The sequence below is a fragment of the Geotrypetes seraphini genome, chromosome 4 (genome assembly GCF_902459505.1).
Source record: "Geotrypetes seraphini chromosome 4, aGeoSer1.1, whole genome shotgun sequence".
In the NCBI taxonomy this organism is placed as follows: domain Eukaryota; kingdom Metazoa; phylum Chordata; class Amphibia; order Gymnophiona; family Dermophiidae; genus Geotrypetes; species Geotrypetes seraphini.
Genome location: NC_047087.1, coordinates 126,019,001 through 126,036,928, shown reverse-complemented (window position 1 = coordinate 126,036,928; position 17,928 = coordinate 126,019,001). Strand labels below are relative to the sequence as shown.

The 17,928-nt window shown below is 43.5% G+C and overlaps 1 protein-coding gene across 2 annotated transcripts in view; it reads right to left on the bottom strand.

Moving 5' to 3' along the window:
* Positions 1-12,199, bottom strand: part of ATP1B1 (ATPase Na+/K+ transporting subunit beta 1) — a 97,259-nt gene extending 85,060 nt beyond the window's left edge. Inside the window, exon 1 of one of the 2 annotated variants that reach the window (XM_033942046.1) lies at positions 11,708-12,199. In XM_033942046.1, coding sequence (XP_033797937.1) covers positions 11,708-11,807 — 100 coding nt within the window. In that variant the 5' untranslated portion in view covers positions 11,808-12,199. The remainder of the gene's footprint in view (positions 1-11,707) is intronic. The other variant, XM_033942045.1, reaches the window with a different exon arrangement.
* Between the last annotated feature and the right edge of the window lie 5,729 nt (positions 12,200-17,928).

The window sequence follows — 17,928 nt, the reverse complement described above, 5'->3', positions numbered from 1 at the left end:
AACCAAAAAGAGATATGTAGACTTCAAATCCTACAAAATATGGCTGTTAAACATCTACTATGCAAAGAAATTTGATCGCGTCACCCTGCTTCTACGTGATGCCCACTGGCTCCCAATCCCCAATCGCATTACATTCAAAACTCTGTTACTCACCTACAAAATCAAACAACACCATGTTCCTGCTTTTATAGACAAATATCTAATCCCTTACGCCTTCTCTCGTACACTCCGTTCAAATTATCAAGATCTTCTTGTTGTTCCCTCCATCTGAGAAATTTTCTCTGACACCACTAGAAATTCCATCTTTTCAGTCATGGCGCCCTCATTTTGGAACACTCTTCATTTCTACATATAACGCAAGAGTCCTCTCTCCCACTATTAAAGACTAAACTCAAAATTTTTGTATTCAAGGATGCCTACAATATCTAATCCAGGATTCTGTCTGCTTTCCCTAAAATAATTTTCACTTCGGGCTCTCAACTCAAAACACCTGGCTAATGTTCTACCCTCCCTTTTCCTTCATTTTTAGTTTTTTTTATCTCGATGTATTTTTGCCATCTCTTGTACGTTCCATCCCTATGTTGTCAGTCATATGTCATGTTACTTCCCCCCCTCACTGAATTATGTGATGGACTTTCTTTTTAATTCCCTTTTTAATATCTGTTTATAAATGTATTTTATTGACTGTAAACCATCTAGATATGTTTTGATGGACGGTATATCAAGAAAATAAACTTGGAAACCCCACCTGCCTCCTGGATTCTTCTATGCTTGTGCTCCATGCATAGCCACTAAAGAAAATGGCTGCCTCGAATTCCTGTGGGAACTCGCAAGTAAAGAATGACATGGTGACTGTTACCCAAGGCTAGTTGCAGGAATGGGGTGAAAAAAAGATTGGTAGACGCGGGTACAGGGACAAGGCCATTCACCGCCCCGTGGAGTGGTGAATGGCCTTGTCCTTGCAGTAAAGTATCTGCCATGTGTTGCCTCCCTTCCCACCACTCCTGGTCAGCAGTCATCCTCACAATCGTACAGTCCAGCAGCCCCCTCCCTCCTCTGTCCCGATCGCTGTGGTCCAGGCATCTCGTCCCCTCGTTGGGCCATCTCCCTTCCTTCCCTTCACCTTCACGGGCGCTTTTAAGAATCAAGGCTTTCTCTCTCCAAGCGGCCCAGATGCCATAGCCTTCTCACAGGTCTCATGTGACTGCTCCAGAACTTCTACTCTGAGACAACTTCCTGTTTCTGCCTGGGCGACTCACCTCAGAGTAGAAGTTTCAGGGCAGTCACACGCAATCTGTGAGAAGGCTATGGTGACAGGGCTGCTCGGAGAGACAAGTGTCTGTGGTGACGGGAAGGGAGGAAGATGGCCCGATGAGGGAAGAGGTCGAGTGGCACCAAAGGGGTGGGGAGAGAGGAAAAGACACTGAAGGGAAATGGGGAGGAGGGAGCACATGCCACATGGAAATGGGGAGGAGAGAGAGTGGAGAAGATGCTGAAGGGAAGTGGAGAGAGAGAGGGAGGGGAGAGAGGAACAGACACCAAAGGGAAATGGGGAGGAGGGGGGAGCAGACACTGCATGGAAGTGAGAAGGGAAAGAGAGAGGGGAGCAATCACTGGAAGGAAGTGAGGAGGAGAGAGAGTGAAGCAGACGCTGAAGGGAAGTGGAGAGAGAGAGGTTGGAGCAGATGCTGGATGAATGTGGGGAGGGGAGAGGGGAACAGATGCTGAAGGGAAGTGGAGAGAGAGGGAGGAGCAGATGCTGGATGGAAGTGGGGAGGGGAGAGAGGGGAACAGATGCTGAAGGGAAGTGGGGAGGGGAGCACATACTGGATGGAAGGAGGGGATAAAGAAAAAAGGGCACATGCTGGTTTGGGGAAAAGGATTAGAGTTAGTGAGATACTTGAAGGGGTGAGGGAAGGAAGTGGCAAGCTGTAGGTAGACACAATGAAAGGGAAATTGAGGACTGGAAATAAGAAAGTTGACAAGAGGTAGAAAACAAATTGAAAAGGAAGGGAAAGGGAGAGGATAGAGAGATACCAGATCATTGGTGGAGGGGGAGGAGACAGATACCAGATCTGAAGGTAGGAAAGGAGGAGAGAGATACTAAAAACCACCTGGGGGAGGGAGTGAGAGATGGAAGGGAAGAAGACAGAGATGTCAGACCATTGGGGGGAACAGAGGGAAGAAGATGGGTGCCAGACCAATTGGGGGAGAGGGATAGATGGAAGGGAGTGACAGTTTCTGGTAGCGGCATAGAAATAGAGCAGATGCCATATAGAAGAGGCAGGGAGAAAATGGTGAGTGGATGGAAGGAAAAGAATGACGAGAAGATGAGGACAGCAGAAACCAGACAACAAAGACAACAAAGGTAGAAAAAAAATTCAATTTCTTTTCTTTTTACTTTAGGATAAAGTAATATTGTAGCTGTGTTGATTACCATTTATAAACAAAGCCATGCCAGCTGAAGATCTCTTCCTCTAGCTCAGCAGGCAGAAATCTAATTTATAAAATGACAATTGTACAGAATATTGTTTCTTTTTATCTATCTATATCTATATCTGTATATATATATAAAATCAGATGTATCTGTGTTTATGTATATGTATGTAGGTTCCAAACTTCAAACCGAAAGGGTATATACTCTTTCAAACTCCTGTAAGGTCTGAATGTCATTGTGCATTTTTATACAATAGCCATCTTTAAGAATGTGTTCCCAGGGTGGTGGGATATGATAGTAAATTAAATCTAAGATAGTATCATAGTTAAGTCAAGTGAACACTAAAATGTTTGTTTTGTTTTCATTAGGGATATTAGCCTTGATAAAACCGCTTCGGGTGAAACATGATGGCGGTATAAATCCCTGAAAGCGTGACTACAATTTTAAAGCTGAGGGTTCCTTTTACAAAGGTGCGCTAGCGTTTTTAGCACACGTTCTGGATTAGCGTGCGCTAGCTGAAAAACTACCACCTGCTCAAGAGGAGGAAGTAGCAGCTAGTGTGTGTTAAGGCCCTAACGCACCTTTGTAAAAGGAGCCCTAAGTATTTAAACTATTTATACACTAAGGTGGAAAATATTCAACAGTAAAAAGTTTGGAGGATCTGGTGAGGAAGTAGTACATAAAGCCCGACACCATGCTAGATAGTACTTCTGAAGATCTATAAATGTAATGTTTACTGTGAAGAGAGTTAGGAGGGGTTTGAAAGAGTATATACTCTTTTGGTTTGAAGTCTGGGTTAAAACTCTCACAGAAGTCCTTCACTTTAACTATTGTGCTGTTTGGTCAATTGTATGTAGGTTCCAGCATAACTCTGAAACGCATGAAGAGATTTCAACCAAACTTGGTATACATATGACTTACTATCTGGGAAAAAATACTGTGGCGGTGGGAAGGGGGTGACATGTAAAAATGATCAAAAACGACAGATGATTGGGATAAATATCCGTGCAATGCTGGGTGATCAGCTAGTATAATAAAATAAGTTTGTCTAAAACTATTTGAGGCTTGTGCGGATGGGATCAAATGATTTGCAGGGACATGTCATTCTCAACTCGCAAGGTCATAGCAGGACAGGGGACAGGGACAGAGTTCACGGTGACAGGGCGGAGATGGGGATCGAGCTCATGGGGATGGGGATGGAATGAGGACCGAGTTCACGGAGACGGGACTGAGTTCACGGGGACGGGGTGGAGACGAGGTAATTTTTTTCCCCATGTCATTCTCTACTCGCAAGGTTGCAACAGGACAGGGCAAGGAGGGATTGCTCCTATCCCGGCTCGTCACTGAACCGCCAATACATATACTTGAATACAAACCCTCGGTTTATACTTGAATCAATCTTTATTATTCCTTTTTTGGGAGAAGGTTACCTCAGTTTATATTTGTTTCGGTTTATATTCAAGTATATACGGTATTCTTTATTCTTGTTATATCACTTTTTCCAACTGGCAAGTCAAAGTGGTTTACAACACAAACATCAAATGAAGTTAAGAAAAGAACTACAGATTTTGACATTAAAGATACATTCTCACATTTATTTTATTTCTAAAACATTAAATAACAGGAGAAGGTTTGAGCGGGATTTCCAATGAAATTCTAAAAAGACCACAACCTTATTCAAGGTTAAATGCCTGCTTGTATAACCAAGTTTTTAGGTTGGATTTAAATGTTTTAAAATTAAGCTCTGTTCTCAACGAAGATGCAGTGTGCCTATAACAAACTGCCTGACTTGGAATGTTAAGCTCCATCTCTGGAAGTCTTCAAGTCCAAACTCAAAGCCCACTTCTTTGAAGATGCTTTCAATTCCAAACTCCAACCCACCTTCTAAGCATCAATATCTATCTTGCCATTCTCTCTGTAGTTCTCCTAACTGCTAAGCAACAGTGTCTGTCTTGCCATTCCCATTATAGTACCCCCACCTTAGCACTGTGTATTGATGCACCTTCTTGTCCAGTTTGTCTGTCTTGATTAGATTGTAAGTTCTTTTGAGCAGGGACTGCCTTTCTGTGTTTTGATGTACAGCACTGTTTATGTCTAGTGGCGCTATAGAAATGATTGATGATGATTAGTAGTATTAGTAGAGTGGTTGCCACCAGGGCACAAGTGAATGGGAATCACTCTGAACTTAATGTCCTCTGGATACCTACAGAGAGTTAGGGCCCTGGGGAAATGGTAGATGGTGCTGGCCCAGACTATGACTTATTTGAATGGGAGGCCTAAATGGGTCATGGCTGGGATTTGGAACCCATGACATCAACATGGGCATGAGAACAACCAAAGATAGGGGTTCAGGAACCCTTCTCTTTTTTTTTTCTTTTTTTTAAATTTATGCTCCAAGTCAAGGCTGAGAAGTTGGAGGGAATCACTAGTCCACCAAGGATTAGAGACCGCTGGGGGAGGGGAGGCCATAAGGTCTTTTTACATTCTATCCTTCCTTTAAGAGGAACCTTTTTATAAAAAGATTTTGCATGCTATCACAGCCAGAAATGTGATCAATTTAATGTGAAATTCATCTATGGATTCAGATGAGCCAGGTGCTCATTTGCATCCCATAGCTAACTTTCTTAAAAATGGGTACTAACCAGTGAATATTTTTCATGAGTTACTATATGAGACCCAAAGGCCGAAATGGTCCATCCACTTATGTTTGACATAATCTAGCTTGCAGCAGCATAGTCACACCTATTACCAAAAATGTCAAAAATACACTTATTTCTAACTTTCACAAAGTAAGACATATGACAAAGGAATCTTAAAACATATTTGTTCTAGCAGCTAACTGCACAGCTGAAAAGTTTTGGTGGTAAAAAGTACAAAATTACTCAGAAACTTAGGTGGTTCAAAGGGAAAGAGTGCTCTAAGGTAATTGTGAAAATCCATTGACTGTCCTCAATGCAGGTCTGTGTTTTGCTTCAAGCTTCCTCAGGAGGGAGTTAAATACCGTATTTTTCGCTCCATAAGAAAAATTGCTGGGAAGGGCCAGGCAGGTGCAGCAATTGCACGCCGCCGGCCCAGAAGCCTTACCCTCGACGTCGACAAAAAAGCAGCAGCAGCGGGTTGGGTGGGACTCCTGGCTCAGCGCAGCACCTGGAACGGAAGGAATTGCTAGGAAGGGCCAGGCGGGTGCAGTGATTGCATGCCACCGGCCCAGAAGCCTTACTTCCAACGTCAATTCTGACGTCAGGAGTAAGGCTTCTGGGCCGGCGGTGTGCAATCACTGCACCCGCCTGGCCTTTCCCTTCCTCTACTTTTGGCTGCAGTGAGCAGCCAGCAGCAACGGTGGCGGGTGAGGGGTGATCAGTGGCGGCAGCCTAAATAAGGTGAAAGGGGGGGTTAGGGTATTCGCTCCATAGGACGCACACTTTTTTCCACCCACTTTTTTAGGTGGAAAAAGTGTGTCTTATGGAGCAAAAAATACGGTATATAAAAATGTCTGGTCAAGAACTAGGGCTAGAAGAAGGCTTGAAGCAAAACTTGGACCTGTGTTGAGGGTAATAAGTAGATTCTCGCATAAGTTTGGAGCACTTTTTGGATGTTGTCTGAAGTTACGGACACTTGATTTTTAGTGACATCACTGGACAGCTGACATCAACACATAAAACAATTATTTGCTCTGTAAGAAATTCCCTAACTCCTAGTTGTCCTGTTTGTCTGTTTTAATTAGGTTGTAAGCTATACTGAGCAAAGATTGTCTATGTTTCAAGTTTCAAGTTTATTGATTTTTAATATACCAACCATCAACGAGTATCTAGCCGGTTTACAATAAAATACTAAAAAGGGGGCGAGTGTGGCGCAGTGGTTAAAGCTCCGATCTGAGCACCCTGAGGTTGTGGGTTCAAACCCACGCTGCTCCTTGTGACCCTGGACAAGTCACTCAATCCCCCATTGCCCCAGGTATGTTAGATAGATTGTGAGCCCGCCGGGACAGAGAGGGAAAACTGCTTGAGTACCTGAATAAATGCATGTAAACCGTTCTGAGCTCCCCTGGGAGAACAGTATAGAAAACTGAATAAATAAAATAAATAAATAAATAAATAAATAAAAATTAAAAATAAAATAGAGATAAAAAAAAATAGTACTTAAACAAAATGTCTAATGTTCAGCACTGTTTACGTCTAGCAGAACTATAGAAATGATAAGTAGGAGTTGAAAATGAGTTATTAGGCTCAAAGTGTCAGTTACTAGTTAGCATGAATTATCTAAACTGATTAACTACACAGTAACATGTGGTTCCAGGCACAGCAAAGGAAAGTGCTTCCACTATGCAACTCTGTACAAATCCCAATGAATTCTGTCAAAGAAAGGTTGGGATGACTTTGGAGTCTAGAACCAACTTGTAAAATTAACACTGAAGAAACTACCTGCCTAGCACTGGGGAGGGGGGGGGGTGGTAAGAAGTAGCCTCAGCCAATCATGCCTGTTCACAGAATAAGCATGTGAGGGGCAATAACTAAGCCTTTGCCTGAGAAGATGAGAACATTTTGTTAACATTTGCATACCCAGGGAGTGTATACACCTCCTTAGTTGGGTATACTGTATTATTCTCTGAGCTAGGCAAGCTCTGTATCTGTATCCAGGCAGCACTGAAAAAATGGCTGTGACGTCAGGGAGATTTGGAAAATTTTCCAGTGTCTCATTCATAGGAGATGCAAAGTAAACCTATAAAAAAATGACATTAGAAACCCTGTATCAAAGGTAAAGTGGATTTAGGCACACTATAGCCTATTATTTATTCATGTTATTTTATTTATTTTTCTGTGAGAACACCTGCTAGCAATCAAACAGGAGATGCATATCTTCAGTCAGTTTGCAAAGGTGAGGATTAAGGAGCAGAAGGCACTTCCAAGAGTTTTTAAACTAAACTAACTTCACCTTTTTACAATATTGTCTTTATTTGTTTGATCATGTAAAATTCTTGGTTTGGTTTCTATCAAAATTATATACATTAAGGAGCTCTTCTACTAAGCTGTATTAGGAACAATAGAAGCAGAAAAGAAAAAAATGGCCTTACGTTGAACAAGCTAAAATATTCTGCTTTATTTTTGCCATGTAAGCGCTAATTGTGCGCTAAATACTGTTCCTATTTGATTTTTGAGGGAGTGTGTCAGGGGCAGAGAGTGGGCATTCCTATCCTAATCAGTTATCACAACTGCATTACTACATGCTAACAGGAGCCCTTATCATTAACAAAATAGGTGATGGTAAATGCTCCCATGGTAATTTTTTTAAATAGCTGCTCACTAATGGCAATATTAACACACTGTCAGAAATGAACAGGAAAAAAAGGCATTTTTACAGCTGCAGTAAAACGGGAGTGGGAAAAACTCATATAAAGGCAAACTAAATCCATTTCTTACTGCAGATTAGTAAAAGGACCTCTAAATTAACTGCAATCTTCTCTACTATTAGTGAACAAGAAGTATACCACACAAAAGTGTGTGTGTGGAGGGGGGGGGGGAGGTTGTGTTCTTTATAGACGTTATAGAAGCCTATAAGTTGATGCTAATTTCCATCCATGTTCTTCAATGTGCATGTCTAATTTGAAAGTAACCCCGGATTTTGTAAAAGTCACCCAAATTTGCACATTAAAATTTGGGTGCAATCCCGAGTTATGCATGTAGCCTAATTGTTTAATGAACCAATTACCAGCAATAATTGAGAGCTATCAATTATTGATGTTAATTGGCACCAATTATGATTTGCATGCGCATCTGGCTGCACGCTATTCTATAACACTGGGTGCCCAATAGCACAACCCCAAAAGTGGACATGGCCATGAGAGGGGCACGGGCAGATTGGGGCATTCTAAAAATCTGTGCACAGCACTATAGTATACCAAAGATGTGCTCCCAAATTGGGCACCAGGAATTGCATCTGGTTTCAGCAGATATAAGTCCAGGCAGTCAAATTTGGGTGTGGGAATAAGCACCGTGCTATTCTATAAAGGCTGGCCTGAGGCATCCTTTATAGAATAGCACCGAGCACCAATTTTTTTCCAGCGACAATTTTTGAGCACTATTTTACTGAATCTGGCCCTGTATGTGCATGTTCCACAGCATCAGATAAGCAGCAACATATATCAGCTATATCAGATGCAGTGAGATGGGTCTTTTCCCATAGGCTTTTTTTTCCCTGTCATGCAACTTAACCAAATAGGGCCTGATACTATATAAAGCACCAAAAAAATTGATGCCAACTAGAATGGTGCTTACCGCGATCCTATAAAAAATACATACACACCTTATAGAAACACACTAAGTGCCAGTGCATTGAATAACTTTTAGGCCCATTCATTTAGGCCAAGAAAAACCAGGCCTAAATCCCTGTAGCTAACTTGTGTGCGCATCGGGCATATTCTATAACCGTATGCACAAATTCTAGGTATGCCCATGCTCCTCCACTGACCCATGACCGCTTTTAAGGTTTGCACACTAGGGGCTAGATTTACAAAGCAAACCGATCGGTTTGCGACCCCTTTGTGACCAGATTTCCCTCCTGCACTATTTACTAATCTCTCTGCCGACCACTCTCCGATCCGCAAATGCAAATGAGGGCAACAGCATGCAAAGTAGGCAGGGATGTGATTCACTAAGCAAAACCCTGCAACACTGACTTGGCTGGCCGATCACAAACAAGCGACTGCTGAGGACCAGTCACTCAAGTCCTTTCTGACTGCCCTGCCTTCTGCCGCCCTGCTCTCTGCCCTGTCAGCCCCGATCTCCTGCTGCCCCGAACGCCTCCTGCAGCCCCGATCTCCTCCTGCCTGCCCCGAACGCCTTACTGCCCCGATCGCCTGCATGCCCCGACTCTCCCGCCCTTCCCCACAGTGCAAGGCCGTAGTTTTAATCCACAGGCTTAAGCGGGTTAAAACCACGAGCTCCAAAAAATAGTTTAAAAAAAAATCTTTGCCAGGCTCGGAGGTCCAGCGCATGCGCAAACCATCTAAAGATGGTCTGCGCATGTGCTGGGATTCAGGCAGGCAGATGGGGGCGTTCCTCCGATCGCCCCCATCTGCGTATTGTTGTTTGTAGAATTCATCGGACCTTCCCGGATCGGGCCTGATCGGACAGGTTCGTGAATCTAGCCCTAGAACTGGCACTTACCTTTTATAAAATCATGCCTATCTGGTTGTGCACTTAACTTCTAATTAGTACCAATGATGTGTTAATTGCTAATTATCAGCACTGATTAAGCTTGTTAAATAATTAAGTTGTGCATGCAAGTCAACTATGTACCATATACAGAATTTGGGGATAAAGGGAGTCATTCAATAAGATTTTTTTTCAATGTAAAATGTTTTACATACAGAAATAAATGCTGAGAAAATTATCAGAGGCACACTGTATTCTTTTATGTCGCCTTTACCCAACGGCAGGCACTGGGAGGAGATGTGGCTAAGTTGTAAAATACGCATATATGTTATAAAATACACATGTAGCTGTCCAAATTTAGACAGCCAAGTTAAGCTGGTCTCAGAGCAGCTGTAAATTTCTAAGTATTTTTGGTAACCTATTTAATAAATAAAATATAGACACGTGTTGCATTTATAAATCATAGGTGCCTAGGTGGATTGTTACAAATTACTCAAACTGACCAGTGCTGGAAAGTTACAGGATTAGCAAGGCCAGGCAAAGAGACACTGTGGAAATGCCTGTGGAAAGAATATACCTTTTCAGTCTTGTTATTTCAGTCCATAATACTTCTATTTAAAGTATTTATGGCTTTGATTTTGTACCTTGCCACTTAACTAAAAAGTGATAGGCTGTCAGCCATTCTAGCATTTTCTGGTTGAGGGAGAAACCTTTACCAAAAACAAAACCAAGCATTCCTCTTTAGGGAATGGGGAGAAAGACTGTTTAAGCAACAAATATGGAAAATCACTAACAATTGGGAGTATTTTCTGAGAGGTATATTTTTGGAGAAAGACTGTGTCCCAGGTATGGGTTATTAAAAAATATTTGGCTAGGGAAAATTCTGAGATTTACCTGGCTCAGTTTGGCAAAGAAAACCAGACTCGGGGCGAGTCCTCTCCTCACTTAGCACATATATTAAGGCCTCGCGTGAAGAATGCACGAGACAGGGGCATGCCACGAGCCGAGGGGGGGGGGGGCGGCTGTGTCTTGGGTACCTATGTGTAACGAGGGGGCTGGGATTTTCTTATTGCGCCGCATCCAATGCGCTGTTCCGGCCACGCTCAAGTTACAGAAGGTTGCTAGGAAACAGCTCTTCAAGGACCCGCCGGCTCCCGACTTTCTCCTTACGGCGACCTCTTCCCAACCCGACTTCCAGTTTTAAGAGGAATACGCAAGGATGCCGCATAGGAACTCAAAGGAACATGTTCTGGCTTTCCAGGTTGCCTCTCCAACGACCGTGTGCGCTTTGCCTAGCCTGGGACTAAATTATCACCTTGACTAACCTTGAGCTGTGATGCATTATTAACCATTGCCTTCCCTCCATGATCCAATCGATTGTCTAATATGCCAAATTACCGAACAAGACGGCAGAGAACGCCACCTTCCCTTTGCAAAATATACATTTGCGCCTTAAGAAGGAGATCTTCATTGCTATTTTCTCACCATACTCTCCAATTCCCCATTGCATCTATGCTGTAGTCCTTTTCATCTGTTATCTGGTTGGGTGATGATGGCATGTATGGTTTCCCCTCCTCCAAGGTCTCTCACTCTTATAGATTGGCTGCATCAATGTCCTTCAAAATGACCTTTTTCCTCTTATACGCAGCCCCTTTCAACAACGAAATAAGCCTCCCAGGTAAAGTGAAAACTGAAGCCCAAAATTAAGGAAGCAGACAGCACAAATGCTTTAAATAATAATAAAAAAAAGCCCAAAACAATGTGTTCTGGTAGTTAGCTTTCTCAAACAATTGTTACATCAAATCGTGCTGTCTACCTTCATAGCATTTTACATAACTCTAGTCTCCCCCAAACTACGGAAATCCAGCTCATATCCCCCATAATTCCTCTTTTACCGCATTCGATCACTCCAAGAACACGTCCTCTTGCGATCAAAACCAAGGAAAAGAAACACTGCACTAACAGGTGCTCCGACAGCCTCCTTTCTCCTCGTCGCGACCACATAAACACCTATTTGAGCGCTATTTTAACAAACTTTTGTAGAAGCAAAATGCACTTTCACTTCCCCATTCAGGAAAGAAACTGGGACCTTGTACGCACATACTGCAATAATACTTACACCAGCTACCCCCGGTCCTGCCCAAAAACTCCTTTTTTTCTGAATTCCAGACAAATTTCTTCCAACCTCCGTCGTTCTCCTTTGTTTTTTCTCGTGCCATTTTTCAGTGTGTCCCGTTTCTGTGTAAGTCCTCTTCTTTGCCCAAAAAAATATATATTTTTTTTAATACTGAACTTTTTTTTAAAATCGATTTCAGTATCACGACAATCCTGTGCACTTTGCCCTTGGGAGTCCGAGTGCTTGGTGATTCAGCAGAGAAGGTGCTTTGTGTTATATGCAGCTAGATACAGTACACTATATTTAGATTTCTTTTTCCTGGTGATTCGCTGCTGTTCTTCCAGAGAGACGCTTTCTTGTACTCAGGTTGCTCCTAAGGGCTGTAACAGGAGGTGGCTGGGGGAAAGGTAATGCAAGGGCTGGCAGCGGTGGGTGAGCAGCCCTCCCAACCCCGTAGCGACAAATCTGAGCCCGGCAAGATCCGACTGCTCACTTCCCTCTCTATATATCGTCTTCCTCTTGTTAGCAGGACACGCCCCCCCAGAGCTCCCGGTCCAATGGATGAGGGGAAGGAAGGAGGAACGTGATGCCCAGCAACTACAGCAGGTGCTGCCGCAGAGCCCAGCAGATCCGACCTTCGAGCTTTACTGCAGGAGGGACCCGACGGTAAAAGAAACCGGACAGTGAGCGAGAGAGAAAGAGCCGCGACGTGTCCCTCCGCCTCTCTGTAACCTGAAGCCTTGGGCACAAGCACACACCGCTTGGCGGAAGAAAGCACAGGCGGGAGTGTTTACTGCTGCCGGGACTCTGTACTTCAGTGATCATCCCCCCCCCCCCCCCCCCACCTTATTCCGTCTCCTCCTGGAGGAAACTGGAGTCGTGACCGCTGTAAAGGACAAACAATTTGCAGAACAAAGAGCTGCCGAGGAGGAGCACTGATGAAAGGGACAGGGAGATTTTCATTGTACTGTGATGGCCTCTGCTAATCCTTTTCTTGCTATAAAAATATTTGAAAATCGCCTTTGTGTATATATCCATACATTGAATAAGGAGGGCATTAACTCTACAAAAGAGGTTAAATAAAAAAGTGTAACCATTGGAATCCATTTTCTTTAAAAGTTAAATATTAACATCTCATTCATTCAAACCAATAGAGAATTTTCTTAGCTTTATATTGCTTCTTATCATCTTTCTGCTGGTTCCTACTCAATTCCTTTCAGTTTCTTTATTCTTTTATTTATATTTCCTATTTTCATTTTTCTTTTTTGTTAATTCATTTTCCCTCAGGCACACCTTTAAAGAATTTCCTCATAACAGCTACAGTATCAGTTGTTATCTGTATAGTTACGTGGTTAAATGCAAACAAGCAGTCCTACCTTAAACAAACTTGATAAATGTGTAAATTCTACAATGTAAGTGCTCACATTTATTTGTGCATTATGGTCCTGTTTCTATAAAATCCACCTAAAGTTAGGTAATCTATATCAGCACACCTAGCCAATGTAGGCACCTAACTTAATTGATTAATAGGCTTAATCGGTGCCAATAATTGCCACTTACCTCATAATTGGATTTAATTGGATGTTCGTAGCCTAACTTGGTAGGCACCTAGTCTGAGGCACCTATCATAAAGTAGGCGTAGTTAGGGGACAGATCATGGGTGTGATTTGTATGAAGGCACCTGTTTAGGACATAGGCACCAGTATGCGCCTAACTTAGGTGCAAGTATTTAGGTCAAGAAAACCCTGATGATATAGGAGCCAGGGCATGATTGCAGCGGTGGCGGTTGTGTGAGAGGACGCTAAGCCTAGTGTCGGATACCGCCAAGAAAAATCGAAATGGTTAAGAGGAAGGGGAAGCTTCAAATGTTCCCAGTCGATTCGACTCCCTCCCCGGTATCGGCACAACAGACATTGGATAGAGTCCTCCTACATTTAGCACCAGAGAATCCTCGGGGCAGCGGTGAGCAACTAACATGGGATTTCACCCTCAGCATGATTGAAACCACACTGAACCCTCGGGACCACGAGACCCCACTTCAACCCGGAAGCAAATCGTAGGAGTTGATGGGAAGCCCCGCAGATACCCAAGAGGTTGTCATTGGAGGCCTCCTTGCTGGGACGTCGACCCCACTGTTTCTTGCCATGGTGGAACAACCAGCCAGGGAGAGCTGTGAAGGAGCAGTAGGACAGCCTCTGAGTAAGCTCCTGAGGCCAGGACCTGCTGTAACCAGAACCAAAGAAGCTGGTTTGGAGACCTCCATGAGGTTGAAGAGAAGAACAACAGAAAAAGTGACACTGGAGGAGGTATGGGAAGCTGTTACTACTCTACTGGCTCAACGTTTAGATAAACTGTTTCAACTTCCAGAGGTGGTACAATCCCATATTAAGCAAACAGGGGACTTTACTACTAAAGTGGACTCCCTAGTCAAGGAATTTGAAAAGGTTATAGAAGGAGTGAAAAAAGTTCAAACTACTTTGGTTAAGGACAATTTGAGCATTCATCAGAGAATGGAAAGACTGGAAAATTATGAAAGGTGTTTGAACTTGAGATTTTTTAATTTTCCCTAATCATCTCTTCTACAACCAATAGAAATGCTTAAATTTTTTTTGAGAGAGGTATTACAAATACCTGCTGAATCTATGCCTCCGATAACTAAAGCTTACTATATCAATTTGGGTAGTCTACTGAAAAAAACTATTTTAGCTCAGAACTAAGAAGCTGGTCTCGATCTTACTAGCTTCTTGGAAAAATCTGAGGAAACAGTGAATAAAGCTACCCTTTTTGCTACATTTGCATTTGAATACGATAGGAACTGGATATTACGAATGTATTTTAGATTTAAGGATGTACAATTTCTGGGTAACTCCGTCTTGATTTTTCCTGACCTTTGTAGGTCCACTCAAGAGAGGAGGAAGGCTTTTTTAGCTTTAAAACCTCTGGTATTGGACCTTTTTTCCTCCAATTTCCATGTAAATGTATTGTTAAAATAGAAGAGAAAACTTTTGCATTCTTTGATCCTCTACATTTACAGAAATTTTTAGAATCAAGGAAACCCCTAGTTGCAGTTTCCACACCTTCAAATGTGAATGAAGCGGAATCATAGATAGTTAATGTGCTAACCCGCCAATTATACAACAAGCTTTTACACCTTGCCTCCTGCCTTTGGTTTTCTTATATTGATGAGGTGTAATTAGAATTGCATTAAATTAACTCTTTGCTATTCTTTACCAGTTGAATAAGGAATTTCCTTAACTTCATTGCATTGTGATTCTAATTTCATTGTCAAGATTCATGCTTGTAAAATTTGAAGCAACACAGCGAGGATATATTTGGAAATTTCAAGATGTGTGGGAGCCATTAACAAAATTTTGTAATGATTAGTTGTTACTTTTCCCTTAATTCTTAAAGGTCATTTATCGGGGGGAGGGGGGGGAGGGATTTTAAGTATAACATCTTATGTAAAGTAATTTAATTATTTATTATGAAGAGGTGGGAAGGGAGGGAGATAAGATTTTATGATTGGTATTATTGCTGAATATTAAGTGATATTTTCAATGTGCAAATGTGTTTATGTATTATCACACTTATTGTAAGTATAAAAATGAATAAAGATTTGCAAAAAAACCCAAACAAACAACAAACCTCTGGCATAAATGGGGTGCACCTAAAGTTAGGACACTTAACGACATCTAAATATGCTTAGGTGGTGCTAAGCATGATTCTATAAAGTGTGCTGCACTAGTCAGCACCTAAATTTTAGGTGCCATATGTACAATCAGGCCCTATGTTTGTAAATGTTTTTATGCATCACATACACATGGAAATGCAAAAATTCTCTAAGCTCTATGATGCAAGTACCTGCTTAATTTATATAGTGCACATTTGCCAGGAGGGTGTCCACAGAGGTGGCACATGGGCGGGTCCTAGACAGGGCTCCCAGTTACTTGAATAACTTACCAAATACTATAAGTTGTATAAGTACCAGCCACATTTAGGCATGTTGATAGGTTACATTGGTATTCTGTAATGGAACCTAGGCACCCAGGTTACATTACATTACATTAGGGACTTCTATTCTGCCTATACCTTGCAGTTCAAGGCGGATTACAAAAGAGCTAACTGGACATTTCCAGTGAAGTTACAACAGTTTTGTTTATTTTTGTTCTTTTTTTTGGGTTACAAGGGAGGAGAGGTAGCTGGATTAATTCCGGAAGAACTTGCAAATTGGATATTAAATTGACTGTACATTATAACAAATAGATTATCCCAGGACAAGCAGGCAGCATATTCTTAACACATGGGTGACGTCACCGACGGAGCCCTCGGTACGGACCTTTTTAACTAGAAGTTTCTAGTTGGCCGCACCGCGCGTGCGCGAGTGCCTTCCCGCCCGACGGAGGAGTGCGTGGTCCCCAGTTAGTATAAGCCAGCTAAGAAGCCAACCCGGGGAGGTGGGTGGGACGTAAGAATATCTGCCTGCTGTCCCTGGATAACACCTGTTACGGTAAGTAACTGTGCTTTATCCCAGGACAAGCAGGCAGCATATTCTTAACACATGGGTGACCTCCAAGCTAACAAAGAGGGAGGTGGGATGGTTGGCCATTAGGAAAATAAATTTTGTAACACAGATTGGCCGAAGTGTCCATCCCGTCTGGAGAACGCATCCAGACAGTAGTGAGTAGTGAACGTGTGAACTGAGGACCAAGTGGCCGCCTTGCAGATTTCCTCGATGGGCGTGGAGCGGAGGAAAGCTACAGAAGCAGCCATAGCTCGGACTCTGTGGGCCGTGACAGTTCCTTCCAGTGAGAGACCGGCCCGAGCGTAGCAGAAAGCAATACAGGCAGCAAGCCAATTTGAAAGTGTCCGTTTGGAGACAGGACGACCCAAACGGTTGGGGTCGAAAGACAAAAAGAGCTGAGGGGCTGTTCGGTGAGCTCTGGTACGATCAAGATAGTAAGCAAGGGCACGCTTACAATCCAGCGTGTGCAACGCCTGTTCCCCAGGATGCGAGTGAGGCTTAGGGAAGAAGACGGGCAGCACAATGGACTGGTTGAGGTGAAAAGCTGAGACCACCTTGGGAAGGAATTTAGGGTGGGTACGTAGAACAACCTTGTCATGGTGAAAAACAGTGAAAGGTGGGTCGGCAACCAGTGCATGCAGTTCGCTAACCCTCCTGGCAGAGGTGATGGCAATTAGGAAAAGCACCTTCCAGGTAAGAAGTCTGAGTGAAGTCGTGGCAAGAGGCTCAAACGGAGGTTTCATGAGAGCTGAGAGAACCACATTCAGGTCCCAGACGACAGGAGGAGGCTTGAGAGGTGGTTTGATATTGAAGAGTCCTCTCATGAATCTGGAAACCAGAGGATGAGCCGTGAGGGGTTTACCGAGAATAGGCTCATGAAACGCAGTAATGGCACTGAGGTGGACTCTGATAGAGGTAGTTTTGAGGCCAGCATTGGACAGTGAGAGCAAATATTCCAAGACAGTTTCCACCGCTAAGGAGGTGGGTTCCTGATGATGCCGGAGACACCAGGAGGAAAATCTGGTCCACTTCTGATGGTAACATTGGAGAGTGGCCGGTTTCCTGGAAGCGTCCAAAATGAGGCGGACCGGTTGAGATAGATTCTCCGGAGAGGTCAGCCCGAGAGAAACCAAGCTGTCAGGTGGAGCGAAGACAGATTGGGATGTAGTAGAGACTGATGCTGTTGCGTAAGTAGAGTAGGAAACACAGGAAGTAGAATGGGTTCCCTGGAGCTGAGCTGGAGCAGGAGTGAGAACCAGTGTTGGCGAGGCCACCGAGGTGCGATAAGAATCATGGTGGCGTGGTCTTTGCGGAGTTTGGACAAGGTCCGCAACATCAGAGGAAGTGGAGGGAAGGCATACAGGAACCGATCCCTCCAATCGAGCAGGAATGCATCCGGGGCCAGACGGTGAGGAGAGAAGAGTCTGGAGCAGAATTGGGGCAGCTGATGATTGTGAGGTGCTGCAAAGAGGTCCACCTGCGGAGTGCCCCATCGAGCAAAGATGGAGAGCAGAGTCGGAGGGTCCAACGTCCACTCGTGAGGTTGAAGGATGCGACTGAGATTGTCAGCCAGAGAGTTCTGTTCGCCCTGGATATAGACCGCCCTGAGAAAGAGATTGCGGTCCGTGGCCCAGGTCCAGATGCGCAGAGCCTCCAAACAAAGGGGGCGTGATCCGGTGCCGCCTTGTTTGTTTATGTAGTA